Below are 21,632 nucleotides of genomic sequence, written 5' to 3'. Positions count from 1 at the left end.
AAAAGCTTCTCTCTCTTCAGTCAACTTCATAACAATACTGCCAGATTCACTCTCTATAGCTAAATTTTCTGCTAGCTTTATGGTAACGAGATATTTATTTCCTGCTTACCTCGTTATTGAAGGAATTCTCTTCAATCTTCTCAGTTTCTGCCTCTGCCAGAGGGTTTTTCAGGGTCTGCAAGAACAACGCAGCTTTCCTTTTGCGCTCTGCTTGTAGCTGCTTTTCTTTCGATTCTTTGGAGGCCTGTGCAAGCTTCTCTCTTGCTGCAGCTGCTAATCTGTCCTCTAGTTTTTGCTTTGCTAAGAAAGACAATTAAGCATAAAGTTTTGGGGAACTTAGGTTTCCTTGAAACAAACACACACACGCCCTCCACCCACCCACCCCAACACAACCAATTGAACAGCCCCTCCAACCATTCCCAAACCTTTCCAATACGTCCATTCAAAGACCGAGTAAGGACATATCAGCTTGAAATTACAAAATCCCAATCATCTTGATTCACAGATAAATCATTTGCTCGCTGAGAAGTGGTACAGGTGAAGTAAGCATTTTTAAGCTTAAAGAAAGTTACATGAAAACCCAACATACTTGTCCCTTTTCTATTTACAGGAGCTATCTACAAAAGTAGCACTGAAACAAGCACAAGAAAAAGATTCTGAGTTTAAACTGATGCAAACTCTCCATTTGGCTCTTTCCACGGATCCGATCTTTATTGTACATTGTTATGTGATTACAGAAAGAGAATAAGGCAATTTATGCACCTAATGGATATTTTGTCTAATCTTTTTCCACTTGTGTATTCTGTGCACGTACAAGATGACTGGTTTTTCTGTTCAATTGCACAGGTTTTCCAATACACAACACTTCTTCCAAACGTGTTTTACATTTCATTTTTGTTACCATACAAAATATTTCAGATTTGCTTTAGATATGTATCACCATAGCATACTCTGTGCTATTAAAGTTTACAAAGGAACTGCTCATACTTAGAAAAAAAAAATTCTAAAATTAAAATTAAATTCCTGTGGCATACTCGTAATTGTAAGAGAAATATTCTGGTTTTAAGTTGGCAAACACTGACAGCATCTGCATTTCCTTAAACAGCCTCTGATGTGAAATAGCCTTGGGGAGGAATGGGGAAAATCTGATCTCTTTAAAAAAGATCATTTCATTCAAATTCACACCACATACCCTTCTGCCCTTACACAGAGAAACACAGTAACAGCAAAAACCCATAGGAAGACTTAATGGCACTGCATTAGAGTAACACCACCAAGGTGGCATTAGTCTGTATGGGAGTGCTTGAGAACTGAAAAATAGCTTGAAGCATTTCATTGTTCTCTCAGGAAAATGAGAAACGGACATGTCTTGTTCTGGGCTCTGTTAATGCAATCTGGAAACTACAAGTTTAGTGTTTTACTCAGAGGTCAGAAATGGTAAAACAAAATTCAGAAAGATCATGCATTAGGACAAAGTATTCAACGCCATGTGCTACATGCTTGATTTTAGCTGAGCAGCCAAGGAAGATTTTGTTCTCAACAGTAAGCAGGAAACTGTGGGAAAAGAATTCAGATTCCTGTTAACGTGACGGAGTGAAGATCCAAAACCACAAACACCACACTTATTCACAGGATAGTTTTGTAGTTCACCTGACCCAATCTCTCATTTTGTTTTCAGCGTAACATGGGATACCTTGTTTAGCTTCCAACTCTTCCTGTGTAAGTTGAGGTTTCTTCTCTTCAGCAGTGGTACAAGGAGTGGTAACAGCTGGAGTATGGTTTGAAGGAGTATTAGCAGTCTCTTGGCCTTCCTTGCCTTCTTCTTCCTCCTCATCACTATCATCATCCAATTTAACACGGTTTTTCTCCAAAGGAAGAAGGTCATTTTCTTTGGCCTTGATTGCAAAGCTTATTGGAGCAAATGATGCTGTGAATGAAAGGGTAAGATTTTACACATCATTATACTATAGCAAAAAGCAGGTTCAATTTCTTGACTTTATCCATTACTCATGCACGCTACAACACAAAAAAAAAAAAAGAAATCTGTATCATCCTTATGTTATCCTACTTGTTTTTTTCTTTAAATAAGTTTTGGAAACATCTATCTCAAAGATCTAATACTTCAGCAGCAGCAGAGGAAAAAAAAGAGACTCTAAACCATCTCGGGAATTACATTTCCTGAGATGAGATAAATAATTTTGTATATTGTCCTAAACAAATTTTAGTTTCAGTACTTCTTCTTTTCCCAAATGAACAATCTACTCTTCCAGGCTTAAGATGAAAACGCTCCATGCTCAGGTTCCTCTGACACACTAAGCCCAGTACAATACGGTCCCTTCTGTTTCCTTCACACCAAATCAACAGTTTGCACAACAGCAGCATTTGGCAGGCTCACAGAACAGTATTTAAAGACTTATTTACATCTATACAAAAATTAATTACTTTGGGGAGTTAACTGCACTTCGTTAGAAGATACATAAATGCAAGAGCTGAGTACTTTTCCCCAAACATCTTAGCTAGTCTTGCTGTAGCAAGATTGGTGGTCAACCATCCCTTTCCAGCAGCAGCTAGGACTCCGACACAAAAGGACAGCACAACTCATGCAAGCACACTGAAAAGAAAAAGCATGCCTGGAAAAAACGTGGCGAACCACAATGTAAAGGAAATTGTGGATCATTTCAGTCTAGGCTGTATTAATGGATCTTCAAAGAATATTAAGCATAGCTAATATATAAGTATGTTTAAGTCTGAACTAATCCTTTTGTCTCACAGAATTTTCCTTGGAACGTTTTTTAACCATTTTCTGGAAAAAAACTATAGAATTAATCTCTCAGAAGAGACTTAGCTGAAGAGTAAAATCACTGAACAGAATTAGCTTTGTTCTAACTCAAACCAGGACTACCACTTACTCAAAACGCAACTTCTAAAAATAAAGAATGGAATTTCTCACACATCTCCAAGCAAAGCAACCTATTACCGTATGGTCGGCTGCAATATTTATCTTTTTCAAGATGCTTTTTGCATATATATCCTACAAGATTTCAATTAGGGAAATCTAAATACAATGATAAAATTACATACCAAGGTTTATAAAAAATAAGCTTTACATCTTGGAATTCAGGGGTAGGGAAATAGGCTTAGAAATAAAGACCTCAGGAATTCCATGAGAAGAGATAGTAGTGATTTTCCAACTTTTTCATATGACAAAACAAATCCTAAAACGGGATTTTACTCCCTCAAAGGCAGAAGAAAAATCTAGTAAGGATGTTATGTCTGCCTCACAGCCAAGTACTGTATTTAGGTTAGAAGAAAGTAGGATTTGTACCGTATTAGAGGGAATGAAAATAAGTTTATAGGAACAGGATTGTCGTGAAATGACTCGCTGGTTACATTCCATCACCTAAATTTGAGCAGATTACTATTATTATTATTATTAAAGCACAGGCTCCAGTTTGCCATTTATTATAACAACAAGAAACTGTATCATTTTATGCCGTACGTTACAATCTCTTAGTAAGGCATCTTTGAAGTCAGGGAAGATTGCTCCTTCCCTGGGGAAGCTACTCGACCTGCCCACAGAAGAAACTGCAGAGTATGGACAGCCAGACAACCCCGGCAAAGAGCCTGGAGCCTGCAGCCCGTGGGGAGCAAGAAACAGCAGTGAGGAAGAGAGAGAATAATTCCAAGGGATCACAGGGAGTAAGTAAACATTAAAAAGGCACTGAGTGGGCAGAGGAAGTCAGTACCCATCGTTCCGGTTTGGGTTTTTTGGGAGGTTTTCTTGGTTGTTTTTTTTTTTCCAGTGGCTTTCAGTTCCAGTTAAAAGATTTAAGTTTCTAGTTTTTACTGAAAAGAAGAAATTCCAAGATATATTTTCCTGATAGGCCAGGAAATCAGTTCCCAGGTATCAATAATCATTTCTCCCAACTCAGTGTGTTCACTGACTCTGTTTCACTGGCTACCAAGAGACCTTCCCGTTTTGTCCCTCTGCAGCTACGACTACAAGAGGAAAAAACAGTCCACTTAAGACATGAAAAGGGTCTTTTTTTCCACCATGACTAACATGCCACACAGGAAGACTGAGCAACTGAGTAACACGCCTGGCATACTTCCTCCATATGTATGGGTTCAAATAAGACCACTGCTGCTTTTATTCGGAAGGAGTAACTTCTTTCTTGCACAGAGCTTGGAATGGTCAAGTTTAAAATCGCAAAAATAAGATTCCACTGAGGTCACTGATGAAAGCCTTCAACTTTGCACAAAACTGAAATAAAACAACTTATTCCGTCAGACCATAAATACCTGATCATCTGATAAGAAAGAAATAAGAAAGCAATCAAATCACTTCAGTCCTTTTTTGATGCTTCCAGTGAAATATTTTCCTCATGATGAAATTCTTTTCCCTACTTTCCCTGTCTTTTTTTTCACCTTATGCACATGCTAACAAATATTTTCACATCCAACAAATCATGTGAACATACCTTTCACCAATTTACCATCACTGACAGTTTTAGAGGGAGGAACATCCTTTTTAGTTCCTGGAACTCCCTTAGCACTTGGCTCAGATGCATCTTCAGGTGGATGTTCATCTGCAAACTGAGTCTCACTTGGTGCATCACCAGCAGTATCTGCTGGAACATCTTCAGATGAAGATACTCCCTTTTTAAAAGAAATGTGCACGCTTATTAACTGGGTAGTTCACGAAACAATTAATGCAGTGTCTGTGGAGCTGCAGTTTTGCCAGCCATTTCAAAAATCACATTATCAGCTGATGACTTAACAACTGATTAAAATCACTGATGTAAACATCAATAAGCACTCATGGCCAAAAGTCTGCTTCTTATCGAGAATGCACTGCTTCATGTAAACCCACAGGCTGCAAAAACTACAGACCTACAGTTAGAATGTGTTATTTTACAGTGAAGGAAATGTTCTTCAGCAAGTACACTTTAACCAACAATTGTTTTCAAATTTTAAAAATTATACCCCAAAAGCACGTACTTTTTTTCCAAAGTATATTATGCTAGGTCTTGATCTCCAGGGTACAAGACAAAATGCATTAAAGTTAATCCACAGCAAAAGAGTGAAAGCTTATAACATTCTTTCCTAACATACAACTGCATGATACCTCCTTTACAAAATCAGTTTTACTGGGATCAACACAGGTTAACGTGTTTGATTTGTTCCAACATTTTGCTGAAGAACACTGGGCCTATCAATGGTTTTGACAGATACACTACAGATGTGCTGAGATTTTTAAAAGAGTGAAGAATTACTGGTTCTACTATTACATGACTGAATCACTCAAGATGGTCTCTAATTTAAGATGGGTATCGTGGAACATTAAAAATATTTTCATGGTGAGTCATGTGATGACTTTAAGTAATTAAACATTTAAATGAGCCTCTTTCAATAAACAGCAAGGCTGCTTTCTACTGGCTGCTCCTAAGTTTACTTTATGTTGAAATACCAGGTATTGAAGAGATTCTTTCATTGCTCCCTGCAGCCATTCCCTGACCAACAGAACTAATTTCTGCAAATCCTCACAGGGGAAAAACAGAAGGAAATCAAGGACTTCATCCTGTATTTACTGAAGCTGTAGTGCAATTTCTTATTAACTTTAATGTCCAAAAGGAGAACAATCAATTGCAGTAGTTGCCTATACACACATTACTAAAACATAAAGATAATATTGAAATCGTTACTCTAAAAAATTAAAGAGAATGGCATTACCTACAGAACCATGCAGTAGGAAAATATGCATTGCTACACATGACCCCAAGGGACTTAAACCAGTTTCTGCTTGCTTCTTAGCTGTACTCATTTGAACACTTAAAATGAATCTGCTATTATTACATTTTGGTTAGTGTACAATTTCCCCCCAAAATAAATGTTAACAAGTCCTTATTAATTATTCAAGTATTACGAATTCAAACCACTGGTTTGCAAATAAGAAATTCTACAATAACAGTCAGCATTGTGGGACAATTTTGCATGTAATTTATCAGCTGAATAAGATCAAATTTACCATGGCTTATCTTTAAAAACTGTTTTCAAAACATTTTTCACTATTCAAACAAAATATTACATACAAGTGTTTCAAACAGCAACTAGTATTGAATTTCTTCATTTTCCACAAAATGATTTTGAGGAGTTTACCCACAGGCCTACCTTCTTCAGTTTAAGGCTCCCCAATCTAAGCCTTGAGATGACAAATGACATAGGGCCTAAAAAAAAAATAGCTCTTTCCCATGAAAAGTTAACATCAGATAATGTATTTCTGATACTATTTGCAATTTTCTTTTCAGTAAGAGAGCAATCGAGTGAGAGTAGCTAACATCAGAATAGTTAAAAACAAGGATGCCAAGTCTGGGTATCAACTTCTAATAACATGGTCTAGAAGAAGCAAAGCAAGTAGGAAACTGATGGGAGATTTTGAAGCTCCAATATTGTTTTAGTCAAACACGACAGGACTCTTCTTTAACAAAATCTCCCTCAAAAAAAGCATGTCAGAAAAGTAGTCTAGCTACTAGGCTACAAGGAACCATGAGGCACACCAGAAGGTACAGTTGGTTAAAAAGCTCCACCTAACCTGACAACAGAACACTCATCCCAATCCTACAAAGCTCCAAACTTTCACAAAGCACGTATTCCTTTGCGCAGAAAGTAAAAAAATTTTCAGGTTGCCATTTTATATTACAACCACACCTACACTAAAAAGCAGGAACTATCTTACCACCTCACACATCCTTACTGAAATGCTATACAAAACTCAAAACAACAGGAACAAAGCATTCACATCCTTTGCTGAACATTTTCTCCACAATTCAGTGTTCCATTTTCAAAATGCCTCATGGTAACACAGCAGATAAGCAAGTCCTTTTCTCACTTATATTGCATTTTTAATAATGTATATACAAACACACATGTACCTGACAGCTGTCACTGTTCTCTTTCTGAAGGAAGAACTGTTTTTTAAATTCATAATAAGCATTATACTGGTGCCACGGTTGCAGGAACTCAAATCTGTTAAAAGAAAACTGAGTTTGTTAACGTGCACACAAACACAGTAAATACCAACAATGCTCTGCCATCTAATTATCTGTAGCAAATAGAACCTTATTGGATGTTTGGAAGCACTAACTTATACCTAAGCTTTCAGAGGATGCACATTCAGAGCATGCTTTCTAGAGATGTTTTTGTTAGGTTGGTTGTTTTGAGGATACGGGCAATAATGCTTTGGCATTATCTTCAAGTAGGTCCCTGAATTTCAATTAAAAAAAAAAAAAAAAAAAAAAAAAAAAAAAAAAAAGAGTACTTCTCTTCTTGAGGCCCACAGGCCCTGGCAATACATTTAAAAATTAAAATCTCAACTTCTAAAAGAGAACTTAAAAAACTGTTTTCTCTTACCTGAGATCATTCTTGGCACGAACACTGGTTTCGAATTTTATTCCATTCCTAGCAACATACTCAGCTAGCTTATCAATAACAGGTTGGATATCCGGGGGTGGAGGTATAATGGCAACCACTGGAGCAATTGTGCTGAAAAATCAGAAGTACGTCATTTTCATAAATGGAACACAAATATCTTTCAGACCCTGCTTTAACAAAAAAACATTACATAAATGTTTGCTCTCTGGGTTCATTATGCAGTTAAAATAACCTGATTTTCCATCACACAAAAAATTCATAATAGCTGGGTAACAATAACAACATACAACATCACAAACCAAAGTGGAGGTAATCGAAGCTGTATAAACACTGGCGAATGTTACTGAGGAATCGCCAGTAACAGAACCCTTACGAAACCCTTCATGTTGAAGCTCAGGAAAGACAGCCCGTCCAACCAACAAGCAAATCTGTATGCGGTACCTTGTAGATGTTGTGGTTGACGTCAACCCGCTGCTGCTCTCAGTGGTGTCTGGGGGAGGCGGGGGAGTAGTACCAGGGGGTGGAGGTACTGTTGCCACCCCTGTAGTGCTCGATACCGTCACCCCTGCAGGCAACGCATTGTAGTAGGTGGCAACATCTATTCCGGGAGGTGGAGGCGCGAGGCAATAGGTTCCGTCAGGTAGCATATAGTAACTATAATACATGGCTGCCACAGTTGCTGCAAAAAAAAAAAAAAATGTTTAAAAACAATGTTCTAATTAGAAGCACTCAATTAAAAATCCCATCAGTACAAACACACTGACAGGCTCATATAACACACTAAGAAATGGTATCTAATTTCTTGTGTTAGGAAAAGAAGAATGTTCATATTAATGTGCTTAGCAAGAGTAAGAAATATGTAGATTAAGAGACAGAATCAGAATGTACTGAAGGACAGTTGGAAGCCAAATAGGTATGAATAAAAATGTGAACCAGAGAAAGCCTGCTAAAAAAAAATATTTCTTCCTAATCTAATTCTCCTCTGGCAGTTTAACTCAGTTAAAACTGTGTATGCATTAAGAAATGCACATATATTCAAAACTGACACTGAGACATGAAACCCCTAGTACCGCTCTACATATTCCAAACCACCGTATCGTTATACAGAGACACACACCTACTTACAGAACCTCAAAAAGCAGACAGACATGAACAACCGATTTGAGCATGTTTTCCACACTAGAGGCTTCTCCCATTCTAAATACTTATTTCTTGAGAGTGCAAAGGCTTATGGCTTGCTTGCTTTATTTAAAGACAACATTTTATAATGCTTTAATTAGATTAACACTTTTAAACGGCAGTTACTTCTTGTAAATCTAAAAGATTTTCTGCAGAAAGACATATAAACAGAAAGAATTCAGGTAAAATATTTCAAAGGATTTACAGTAACAGTTTACATTTCTGGAGGCAAAGTTTAATCAATGCATTAAATTATAATGGATTATCTTCTTAAAAGCTTCATAAAAATTCCCGTGTGGCAGTATTTACTTTCTTCAAAGAGTAAGTTATCTAAGGAGAGCAGAATAAAGATCAGTTAAGTTTTAAAGGCAGGGAGAAGAGTTGCAAACTTAACTCATTTTGCCACTAAAACATTATCTCCCAGCTTGCATCATATAGGTTCGGTTTCACGCCTGACATGAAAGTCATCAGAAAACTGACAAGCATTATTCTAGAGATACTTATTCTCCTTTTAGTCTTTCTTGAAATAACTAACAACCTTCAATTTCTCCACAGAAATCTTATTTCGGTTTTATTAAGACTCTCAACCCATAACATATTGGAATCAACTCAGATCATTATGGTGATACTTATTTGCAACAACTTTACTAAAAAACCAAGAACTCCATCGCTATCACTATCGTGAAGTAACACTATCACTACCGACAAATCTGGGGTACCATGAAACCCTACTGTGGAGGAGGCTGTGTCAAATGGTAAAGCTCCACAAGGAAAGGGTAAGTTTAAGTTTCACCACTATAGTGAAGGAATCAAGGACTTTCGGAATCCTGGAGTTTGAAAAGAATTAGAGGCACATAAACCCAATTAAGTTTGGTGTCACCTTTTCGAGTATCAGAATCTGTAAGATTTGCAGGAGCTTTATACAAGGCCTGCACTGAGCAGCTTCAAAGATAATGGAAACCAGACACACCCAGAGAAGTTAAGATAATGTTGCTAAAAATTTCAGAGCAAAGCAGGTTCTTAAAGGAGGTTATCGACAGGACAGTATTTATATTTATCTGAAACGTTCAAGAAAAATCTAAGATTTAATAATAATTTGGAGGCAGAATAAAGTCTTGGTATTTCAACACTGTGCACGAAAAAAGCAGTTGAGCACACAACTTTCCACACTGCTTGCTCATAATTTAAATATATCATTGGATTCGTTGTTCTTTCACGAAAAAAAACAGAATATCTACTCCTTTAATAAAGAATGTCCTCTGCAGCTATAGCACTTAAGAGTTAGTATGCTCTCTCAGATACTGCAATATAAAATAAGAAATACCAATTTTTAACTTGAATTTTGTATATTCCTGAATTTTATTTTCTGCATATAATGCTGCACCAGTGCACAGAATAAAAGGTAAAATAATGAAAAATTATAGGAATTGACCCAATGGTCAAGAAAAGGTTTCTTTAATGTAAAGCTACTTCCAAATTTAGAACAGATATTACACTACAATCTGCTTTTATCAGTTCAGTGGGACCCTTCAATTTACATGATTTTACCTTCACAGATTTTTCTTAGTGTTAGGCACTCCAGCAAAACTGTTCAAATGAGACTTAGCATCCATCAGTAAGCATTTTGCTTAAGGTAGTAAGCTTTTTTAATGGGAATCTCATGAATTACTTTACAGGTCAGTTTTATATTTCACAGTGAAGGTATTCATTAGGCTTCATTAACAGAAATTGATGGAAGTTACTGAAAAACATTAAGGGTTCTGTGCTAATCGTGCCCACAGACTGAAGACTTGGCCTCCTGCCTGCCCACTCCCTCCACCCCATTTCTGATTTGTCTAAGCAGTTAACAATTCGACAGATACTCAGTGGAAAAATGTAACTTCAAAGATTCAGGAGATTGAAAAAGAATAAATAGCAGTTACAGATGATCAAGTAAGACGCTAACGTAACAGCGACCACATACACTTCATCAAGGCCCAGCACCAGCTGCCTAATCACAATGCACTTACAATCAGAGGAATATTCTGCTTGAGATGTCTGTACAGCTGCCCCATCTGTTGACTGTGGCGTAGATGAGTTATTATCCGATTGTGCTTTGCGCACCAGTGCTGCAAGTGGATGATCAGGGTCTACTACCTTCAAAGGCTGAAAAAAATTTGAGAAAAGAAAAAAAAAACCCAAGGTTAAAATTTGAAGTATGTATTTAAAGCATGATGGCATCAATCTCATTTGGAAAGCAAATTTATTGATGTTAATAGTCACCAATAATACTGTCCAAACACTGAAGTTACTGTTTTTATAGCTCTCACATTCAGTATCAACTTCTTTGTCAAAAATGAAAACAGAAGTATTTTCTGTTTTGTTTAATCAGAACAGAAATCCATTACATAAAAAACAAAGGGAAAAAAAAGGGAGTGTTACTAATTTACTGCCAAGGCTGGGATAAAAAACAGAACCTGACTTGTCTAAATATCAGACAGCACCACTGCCATTCCTCTGAAAGCCTCGAATGTGTACAACCATCTGTAATTCCCATTACGGCATCACTGTTCAAACTCAGGAAACAAAAAAACCCAATGCATCCAGCAAAATTCACATTTGAGTAGTACATTCTGACGAAATACTCTGAAATTCACCGAAACTATTACTTCATGTCAACATTTTATCTACTAAAATCTAAACCGAAAACATTCTCTCTCAGCTTACACAGAAGGCATTAAATATGTTAATCTCTTCAGCTTCAACACAGGTTCTGCGGGATAAATCCTTCACTGATGCCCTCAATACCAGAGCACAGCAAAAATGGAAGTGTAATTCCCCACAAATAGAAAAATATCAATTTATGTACTACAGAAAAGGTAACTTGAGAGTTTACCAAAACAGACTTAAATTACTCAAACAGTCTGGGGAAAAGAAATCATCTTTGTTAACAAAAGATATTAACACCTGCACTTTAGAATTTCTGTGTCCATGAATCAGATGTTTTAGAAGGTAGAAAGAAATTTTTATAGGGTCAAGTACCTTCATGAGTTCTTCAAGCCTACTGCATTTTTTAGATGCAAAAAGACTCGGATGCAGATAATTTCCATCATCGTCGTCGTCATCATCGTCTTCTTCCTCAGATTTGACTCTTGAGTCTAAATAAAAGCAATGTTTGAATTTTATTTGGGTTTGCTATGGATTTGTAGTGGGAGAGAAAGATGGTACAGAACAAGCATGCATTAAGAAACGACCATCTTCATATATCTGCTTATTCACAAGAACACCGATACAAGAAAACACCGCTAGTCATCAACAAAACTAAAACCTAAGTGCACAGTCCAATTTTCTGTTGGACTACAGCTATGCAAGTGTTCTAAGAGCTCCAAGACCACAGCAGCTCTTGTATCTGAAAGTTTCTCAGAACAGTCTTCCCTTTCCAAAATCTCCTCCAACATAGACAAAATTTTGACTCATCGCATCAATCTCAGCTGCAGGATACGAGCACGGCCGCTGCACTGCACCAACAAGAGGTGGCTGTTTTACCAAAACACCACCAGTGGATGCTTCAGCGATTCACACCCTGAAGCCATCTGTCTGACAAGCAACAACTTACGTTTTTTCTCGTCTGCTTTGTTTTCTGAGGGAGCAGCGTACCGTCCCTCTTTCATAGCCTTCTGAATGAATTTGTAGTAGGGATTGAGGTAGTGATCAAACCGCAAGAAGTCAAACTGGGAGTTGCGTGCTTGCTTGGCTTTTAGCATGATCTCAAACTGTGCTCCTTGCTTGCAGACAAAGTTTGCAGTTCGTTCTATAATCGCATGCATTTTTGCTGTTGGTGGCTGTGGGAGTAAAATAACACATATTTGTATTTTCACAAGCAGCTTGTAAAGTGTTTTTGAGCTCCAGAGGGAATTAGAAAGAGCAGTAGTTCCCTCTTCTCAGCTTTCTCTAGCAACTCAGTGTCATCATCACTTTCACCTACTGAAAGCACAGCAGCACTAAAAAACCTACAAAGTGTCCCAGTCTTCCCTAGCTGCTCATTCGCTTCCCTTTGCAAGATCAGCACAACTCCTTATCAGCACAACTATTTTTGCCATTGCACACCAAAATGAAGAGGGGAACAAACCCTGCTTGTGTTTGATGTGGCAAAAAAATTCTTTTAAGCCATAAGACACTCTGCTGGCACAGGAGACAGATGTGATTCTTGACACAGCAGTGACAACTTAAGAGTGGCCCTACCTTACAATACCTCAAGGTGCTCTGAAGACTCAACATACTCAACATGGTCCTCCCAGCAGCTGTCTTTTATTCTGTTACGACCGTGTGTGCAAATATTGTTCCCTAACTACAAAAGCTCCTTACTACGCATTTGCTTGGAAGGAACACTTTGCATCTTAAGACCAACCTAAGAACTGCAATTCTTATGTGCTGTCACATTCCCATAGAGTCACTGAACACTTCAGCAATAAAATAAAAAAAGAAAATTAATAGAGTTAAGCAGCATCCATGCATTTCCACTCCTGAAATCCCATCTAAGGAACACTGCCATATCAAACCAAGAAGTGAAAAAACCAAGAATATAGTTAAAGAATGAATGAACTTCACCATTCACTGTCTTTAATTTCATACTCAGATAGCTCTGTTTTGTCTTGTGCTCAATAAAATGCAGAAACACACACTCTGTGTGCCTATAAAAACTGAAGTGTCACATTAATGATTCATTTTAGCTTTGCATTTTTATTGGTCTAGCTAAAGAAGTATGCTGCAAACCTCAAATATTTTTCAGAAGATCAGAAGCACACGAGACAGTGACGCTCTCTTTAGGGAAAAAAGTCTGAACAAGATCAAACAGCACATTTTTAGAAATTATTTTTAGTTGATTGGATTCTTTATAGAACCTCATGTTCAATATGGAAAATAGTTGTTCCAAGTTTTACTTGTCCCTTTAACACACTATCAAAGCTTACTTTAATTAGAGACAATGAAGTTCTCAACAAACTGGTAACATTTTGTGCATTGCCAGTTTCACTATTTAATCAGATGTCAAGTTTCCCTGTTTCTGTGGTTCTTGCGCAGAGATACAAAATACACTCAGGGCTGATAGATTCATAAACAAAGCTAGAAATCAGCACTGGAGCTCAAATATGGAATCGGAAATTATTATCTGGTCTTGCATTTGAAACCGCTATTACTGTAAGCTCTGCAAAACAGCTACTATAACTATTGAAATGCTTTTGACTTTAAGATTACTACCAGTCCTGATCTACAACACTTCAGAAGCTTTGCAAGGCAAAAAACGTTTAATGGGAAAGAGATGCAGATATCACAGACATGTTCTAGTTTACTATTACATTCAATAAAAACACATAATATTTAAACTGAGAACTGTTAAAACTTACGAAAACAAAGAGTACTTGCCAGAACAGAGAAAAATCCCTTCTGAAAAATACTCCAGTGCCATAAGTGCTATCATCTAGTCAGATATTCTGTTCCAATCTTTAATTAGAATTGTAACTAATAGTTTTTCAATGATCGAGTCTCCCTTAGTGCAAGTTAAGTAACTATTCCCCAACCTCTGGTAAGCCTGGAAAATAATTTCAAGTCTCATGCCTCTCAATATTCTCATCTGGAGAAAACAAAGCAGTTTTCACTTTCTCCTCCTCCGCTTAACTGGTATTTCCTCTCAGGGCCCAGTTCCACACCATCCACACACTTCCTAAAAAGCAGTGGTCAAGAACAGTCATCTTTGCCCACAACCCTGACAGCAACAGTTTAAAGCAGGGGATGACCCTCTGCATCCTCGACACAACTATATTAAGCTCCAGAATGACGCTACTGCTGCAGTCAGAGGCATCACACTGAAGATGCTGCAGCTGACTGCAGACCCTGAGTGTTTTGTGCAGTAGTGCGGCTTAACTATTCTGTCTTCATTTAACATTTGCACTTTGGATTGCTCTGTATTACAGGAACTATATCTGTCTTCACTCAACTGCACCTTGCAGACCGGGTCGAAGTCTCCAAGACAGCATGCTGATTCTCAAATTTTATCTTATTTCCAATCTACAGTTTCCTCCCCAAAATTATTCAAAGTTTACAAGAGCACTCCCGCTACCACGATCATCAACAAGTGCCATGTCTTTTAACTTTAATATTAATTAGCAGTAAACTCTGGAGAGACCCAGAGCACCACTCCGTCATTTCCACAAATCAGCAATGTATCTGCACACTGGCTCCCGTCACCTGTTGATTGACATAATGGCAATGGAATTTAGGTTGGATTTTTCTTTTTCTCCTTCTCTCTCTAGCCCCCCCCACCTTTTTTTTTTTAAAAAAAAGGGAACAGAGTAGAGTGAGAAGTATTTTTTAAACATGCCTGTAAAACCGCACAAATCATTGACCAGGTTTCTATCCTTCACAGCAATTCAATTAAAAAATACAGTATAAATACATTCAAAGTAAAACTGAATGACCTGACTACAACAACAAATCAAGGCATACAAAAAAATTTCTCACAATTCCAAATTGAAGGTCAAGTCTACATTGTTTTCAGAGCTTCTGCCGAAATATTGTGGTTGGTTGGTTTGTTTTTTAAATCAAAACCAAACATGCTGGTCACATTTGCTTTCTGTTCATCTGAAGATACTGGAGTTCAATAGCTGAATGAGAAATTACTTCAGTAAGCCCCAACACTGCATTCTGCAACTTACACATATATGTACGTATCTTAAGTCTCAGAACAAAACCCAAGCACAGCAGCTGTCTAAACCAGTAAACGTTTCTTCACCAGCACTTCCTTTCTGGAAACAGCCTCCAAATGCTAAATAAGCAGCTTCTCACCGAGAACTCGGTGTTCTTATTCTAACACTTAAGTGTAACTCATAATTTAAAGGCAATTATGCATAAAAAATCTTCCCTGAACTCAGAAGTAGGTTTGTAGGCACTTCACTAACGAAATGTGTAAGATTGTTAAGTAGAGAAAGTTAAATTAGAACAAGTAGCATTGCACATTGGATTGTTAAATAGCTCTATTTTCATACAAAAGACAGGACAAAACCTTCAATTAAAAGTTAATGAAGTAGAAAAGCACTTTTACACAAATAGCCTGTGTTGACTGCTAGTTATTCTAACAGAGTGCTTTGAAACTTTACTAGCCCAGGTCATCGAGTTGAGAAGGCAGCCCAAACATACCTTAACACTTTCATGAGCACAGTATAGGAGAAAGTATTATCTGACTTCCCATCTTTTATGAAACTTGAAATAAATTGAAAATCCTCATAGTTACAACTGTTCTCAAGCAGGTGACTGTTCAGCTCCCTTAAGGACAAATCCAAACTTGCAGTTAAGCTTACAGTTAACTACGTAGCAAATTCTCGTAACATCACGTGAAGGAAAGAGCTTCTATGTGAAAATACTTTTAAATTATTTCAGCATTTGCTAGAGATGAACTATGCTTTTTCTCCTTGAATAGGCTAATCTTAAACACAGCCTTTATATTTGAACACTTTCTACCCCATTCAGACTGCGACTTAATTAAAAAGAATCCAGAAAAGAATCTTGACATCTCAGGAAGTATCTATTCCAAGAACAACTGCCTTTGTTCTGCATTATCTAAAATAATACCACAAGTGACACTAAATGCACTTAGCATAAGCACTGCAATAATTTCAGTCTGAAAAAGGAGATTCAAGAGAGTTAATAGCTCTCAAGAATTCAAAAAAGAACATTTGAAATTCAGCTACTACTCTAGGATAATTTAAAATGTACCACACTAAAGTTAATGGAAAAAAAAGTCGGTAAAGCACCATAAACTCCTTGAAGATTGACAGAAATGTAGGTTGCATTAAATACACGTACCAGTTCCACATCAGAAGGTACGTTTAGTCCCGGCGGGGCAACAAAAGGTTCTTCGTTTTCTTCCACGTTTTCTGTCTGAGCTGTTTCTAAAAGAAATGACACAGTAAAATACTATAGGACAAGACATGTCAAAAGTACCTAAACGCCCCTTTGTTATCCACCGTTACTAAAAACTCTGTAGAAGATAAAGCATTTGGTAAGAAAACTCACAACCAAGACAATGTTCCAACGACCTGCTATGAGAATTTCCACCTTGTCAGCAGCACTGTGAAGTCTGACATTACACTGCAAGATTCTGTAATGGCTTGGCATGACACTTCCATGATGCGTCAACTATTCACTAACTAAACGTTAACTTGCTGGAAGAGTGGGTAGTTATATCTCTCTTTACCAATGACTAAGTCATCACACTGTAGCGTTATTGCTAAAAATAGGATTTCATTAAGGCTGAAAAACATTACTCTAGACATCATCATTCCAGGAAAGAAAAACAACATGGAGCAACCCAGGCAGAACCTGAACTCCTGACAGCTCTCTTACCAAATGAAACTGGAATTCTTATTTATTCCTTATACACTTGATCAAGGGTAGATGCTGTAACACTACGGCACATTTTCACGCAGTTTTGCAAAGGCCTGCTACAATCAGCCAGCATGTGATGTTCAGCAGATTCGCTTTTTACTGGCCAACAGTGAGAGGGCATTCATCTTTGCAAAACTACAAACACTCTCTTCCGCTACCTCTAGTTTTTCAGTAGGCTTATCCCTATATATACACAGACCTAAACAACACGAGAAACACCCCTATGACAAGAAACACTCAAAAAGCGTATGCAGAGGGATCTTAGAAACTATTTGGTAATGGAATCTACCAGAAAAATGGGAATAAAACCAGTGAAATAAACCCCAGAGAAGACAATGCAGTTCAGGATCAGTACAGAAGAGCACAGGAGAAACCCCTGCTAGAAGGCAAGTGGCACGGACACTGCCTGGACACTACCCCTCACGCAGCAACAAACCACGATGAATAAGCTTTAGCACCTACAGGGATCCTGCACTGTAGCACACGCCTTGGTAAAAAGACATCTCAAACTGTGGTAACCCACCTACATGTAGTTAGACAACTCCGTTGTTAATTAACCGATCTTAAGCTTACCAAGATATAGCTCAGTAACCCTTGAAAGCTTCCTTAAGACTTCACATCAAAAATGCAAAGTTATCATCATTAAAAGACGGGGACCTAAGAACCCAAATCCTGCGCTTTAAGACTGACTCGTTTATACTAGATGACAAAAACTTTTAAAATGTATATTCTCATTAATTACTATTCTGTGTTTGTAATGATCTTTCCCCTCCTGACCAAGAAACACAGTCTTACCAAACAGCCACGCGATGAATCGCTATTTTTTTCTGCGTAAGAATCAGCAAGACAGGATTAAGTCTCCTTTCCTGACTACTGTAGCCCTGACTGTATCAGAGCAAGAAAACATTTAAGCACATCAAAAACAAAGTTTGCAAAAAACCTCAGTAACGCAGTTCCATAAAGCCCTTCTGAAATGCTTTGAGATTTTTTTACTTGCGTTTTAATGAAACACACACCTTCACTCTTCCACTGCAAGCGACACCGAGCTGCTAGATCTTTCCTCTCAACTGACCCTTGCTGTTTTCAGCCCTTACCTCTTTGTTTTGCAGGTTGATGCTCCTCCTCCTCAGTGGGTTCTGAAGGGTCATAATAATCACTCCCATAACGGAACCCCACTGCATTATAGGTACCATCCTCAGCCAGAGCTTCGCTCAGTCTTTTATATTCCTCCTCTTGAACAAAAATGCAATTACCAACCATTAGAACATATTTTAAAGCTAATTTCTTAAAAAAAAAGTAATATTTCTTACTTTATTTTTTAAATGGGAAGTTTTTACCTAATCATTTTAGCTTTCATTAAAAACTTAATAGAAAAACCCAGCATGTACACATGCTGACCATTTTTTTCCGCCTGAAGAGATAAAGGCTGCGGGTTAAAACATTCTAATGCAATTACGCATACAAGAGCACAAAATTTCATTTATACGACACTAGAAATGAGGCAGAATGCGTTTATTTTGGGGTTTTTTGGGTCTGAAATCCCAGTCTGCCCTCAGAATCTGGGCAATTTCTGTGTGGCTCTATATTTAAGCTATCCTGAGGTCCTCTCACATACGCAAAGACTCCCGTTTTTCGAATCCACTGGGTACTGTCAAGATAACATCAGAGAAAGAGAGTATAAAATTAGGAGTAAATTTAATTTCACAATTATTTATTTAAACATGTGCTAAACTCCGGAAGTTTCCTTGAGCAATACCTTGCCTCGCCTCCTCCTCAAGCAAGTCCGTATGCAAGGCTAAATACCTCTCTTCATCACAGAGGGCTTCTATTCTAGCCTCCTCTTCAGACAACTGATAATCTCTGTTCCACGTGGAATATTCAGCATCATATTCAGAAAGGTCATGTAGGTGACCACGCCCATCGTACCTGCAAGACGAAACAGCTGGTCAATGCAAAAAACTTAGGGCTTGGGTTTATGCGACTATTTAAATACTTACCCATTAAAAATGAAAAAAAAAAAAAAAACCAAACCAAAAAACCAACTTATAAGTTAAAGCATATTTCCTTTTAGAAGTTACATTTAATTTTGCTAATCATTTGTCACCAACTATCGAAAATTTGTTTAATAGTCTAAATTCCTCTCAAAGAAACTAATAAATTATTACAATTAAAGGCAAAGGTATCCTTTAATAGTTTAAGTGGGATCCATTTCCTTAACAGCTCTTACCGTACGTGCTTCAACCAACCAATCAATGTCACTTGCAAAATACGTTTTTCTGGAAAGTCAAATAGCTTACATTCACACAAACCCGAATACATAAATACCTATCCGTAAGAACCAAACGGTCGAAATTTCCTCGCTTCTTTCTGCTAGTCCCGAACTCTCAGGAGATATCTTCACCATAGAAACTTGCGTCCATTGGAGGTAAAATCATGGCTAGGCTCGGCCCCTAGCCATTTGGCTGAGGAAATAAGTTCTGGGTTATGTGATAGAGAGACACACATACATAGGAACAGTAACATAAACATGCAATTTAAGGAGGTTCACCGTAAACACGGCAAAGATCAATGGCGTACAGTTCCTTTCTACTAAGCAGAAATAATTTTATTTGCAGGAAAAGCACTGCATTGGGATAATGTTTATGCATCAGTAAGAGAAACTGATTGAAAAGTGAAGTGACAGTAAACTCGACTCCGCTGAGGTGTCTTCCCACACACAACTCTTGACTTGTGCCAACTTGCTAGACCAAAAACAAAGAAAGTAAATACTCTTATGGCAAAAAGTTAATGAAACACGTAGGTCTGGTTAATCAAGCTCTGTCCACAGGTAAACTTCAACCCACGTCTTCTTATAGCAATAAGCTTTTCTCAAAATGGTGAAAATGAAGACTTGCTGCTGCTGGAGATAAAAGAACCTAAGCTTCCAAAGGAGTTCATAAGATTAGTAATTGCAGGCTCCCTTCACTTACGAAAGTACGTTACTCAGATTTCTCTGGATTATATACACATACATGTACACACTTAGCTTCTACCCCCCACAATTTCTGTAACACATCTTAACGGGGTTACAGGACCATAAAAATGGCCTCCACCTACTAAGGAAATCTGTCACAAAAGTGACCTGGATTAGAAGTGTACATCACAACACTTCTATTCTCTTTCAAAAAATTAAACACAGCTACAAACATTTACTGTTGGTTTTTTCATGTCTTCATTCCAATTTCAGAGATTAATTTCAATCATAAAAATCATCACTGGCGTAAAGCCCCAAATAAAGCAAGGGCATTTCTTTTTTCTCCAGTTTTACAAAAAGAAGCGAAAAGATCTTCCCTAACTGATAATTTTCCAAGCCAAATACTGTTGCTACATCAAAAGAGGAAAAATCATATATAACACCAATGCAATGATGAAATTTAAGGAACAAGTATCTATAGTATGTCATGTGATCCTTTTCAAACCAAAATCCTTCCATCTTTCCCACTGAGGTTTTCAGGGTCAGCCACAACTCAAACTGTACTTTCAGTGCTCCACTCAAATATACCCAGCCTGACCCCCTACTTTCCCTCTCTCCAGCAAAACATTCACAAAATTCATTCTGAAGGAATTTACTTCTAAATTCCTCCCACCCTGTGCTGCTGAAACAACTTAGAGACCAGAAGAAACACCAAAGCAGACTCTGTTACTGTCTCTGGCCATGAACCTGTACCTACTGCTAAACCACGAAAAGCCCCTCCTGACATAAAATCTGAAAAGCAAGCACACAAAACCAGTCTGCCTAACACAGCGAATCACGGCACGTGGAAAAAGTAATTAGGCCAAGAATTGCTGCTGGGGTATCCCACCAACAGCCTGCAGCCAGATTACGTAAGAGAAACAAAAAACCCCCAGCCTTCCCCCTAAAATAGATAAATACCTTTCCACTTGCCACACCGCACCCTTCTCACCTACACAACATAGTAAGTCTGTCCATGCAACAAAGTCCCTTGGTTTCCAAGTGAGCAAAGATGATGTTTGTGGTTTGCACTGAAAAGGAACAGATCCTCCTCACTCTCCACTCCGCCCTGTAAAGCCTGCCCTAACCAGTGGGGCAGAAAGACCCAACGCACACTGACTGCCAGAAGGGGAACCACTGCCAGAGCGGGGAACACCACGGTCCCGCTGCCGGGGGTCGGCCCTGCAGCATCACAAAAGCAGCAGCACTCGAAGCACTCACTCTGCCAGGAGGAGCTGCCCTCCAACTCTGCCAGTGAAGAAGATCCCCACACATCTCCACAGTGAGCCCTTTGTTCACCCCCCGCCCTCACTTGCCCACAGCATAAGGGGGGGGGGGGGGGGGGGGAGGGACAGAAAGAGGCTATAACAGGAGATCTCGCAGCAGAGTTTGGGGGTTGTGTTACACCGACCTATCGATCATGATCTTGGGGTCTCCCATCCAAGGAATAAGGTGTCGCCCCTGCTCCTGGTACTGAGCCTTCTCATCATCTCGAAACAGCTTGCAGGCATAGCCGAACACCAGCAGCTCCACACGGCTATTCCCACATCCAACTCCACCTCCTCCGGGGGGCCCGGGGACCGCACCCCCACCTGACAACAACATTAGGGGC

At 38.4% G+C, this 21,632-nt stretch overlaps 1 protein-coding gene across 1 annotated transcript in view; it reads right to left on the bottom strand.

Annotated features, from left to right (window-relative positions):
• The window catches only part of SFSWAP (splicing factor, suppressor of white-apricot family), a 44,179-nt gene extending 22,554 nt beyond the window's left edge, over positions 1 to 21,625 (bottom strand). The window contains exons 1-13 of the mRNA XM_010144476.1: positions 21,432 to 21,625; positions 18,785 to 18,954; positions 18,123 to 18,260; positions 16,447 to 16,532; positions 12,206 to 12,431; positions 11,632 to 11,747; positions 10,620 to 10,755; positions 7,873 to 8,110; positions 7,411 to 7,542; positions 6,933 to 7,026; positions 4,482 to 4,659; positions 1,694 to 1,927; positions 110 to 300 (exon numbers count right to left, since the gene is read on the bottom strand). Of these exons, the coding sequence (XP_010142778.1) occupies positions 110 to 300; positions 1,694 to 1,927; positions 4,482 to 4,659; positions 6,933 to 7,026; positions 7,411 to 7,542; positions 7,873 to 8,110; positions 10,620 to 10,755; positions 11,632 to 11,747; positions 12,206 to 12,431; positions 16,447 to 16,532; positions 18,123 to 18,260; positions 18,785 to 18,954; positions 21,432 to 21,625 (2,133 nt within the window). The remainder of the gene's footprint in view (positions 1 to 109; positions 301 to 1,693; positions 1,928 to 4,481; positions 4,660 to 6,932; positions 7,027 to 7,410; positions 7,543 to 7,872; positions 8,111 to 10,619; positions 10,756 to 11,631; positions 11,748 to 12,205; positions 12,432 to 16,446; positions 16,533 to 18,122; positions 18,261 to 18,784; positions 18,955 to 21,431) is intronic.
• Positions 21,626 to 21,632: the final 7 nt, after the last annotated feature.

This window comes from Buceros rhinoceros, unplaced genomic scaffold, assembly GCF_000710305.1.
Source record: "Buceros rhinoceros silvestris isolate BGI_N320 unplaced genomic scaffold, ASM71030v1 scaffold6941, whole genome shotgun sequence".
NCBI classification, from domain to species: domain Eukaryota; kingdom Metazoa; phylum Chordata; class Aves; order Bucerotiformes; family Bucerotidae; genus Buceros; species Buceros rhinoceros.
Note: the sequence above shows the minus strand (reverse complement) of the source record. Positions and strands in the feature narration are given on the sequence as shown.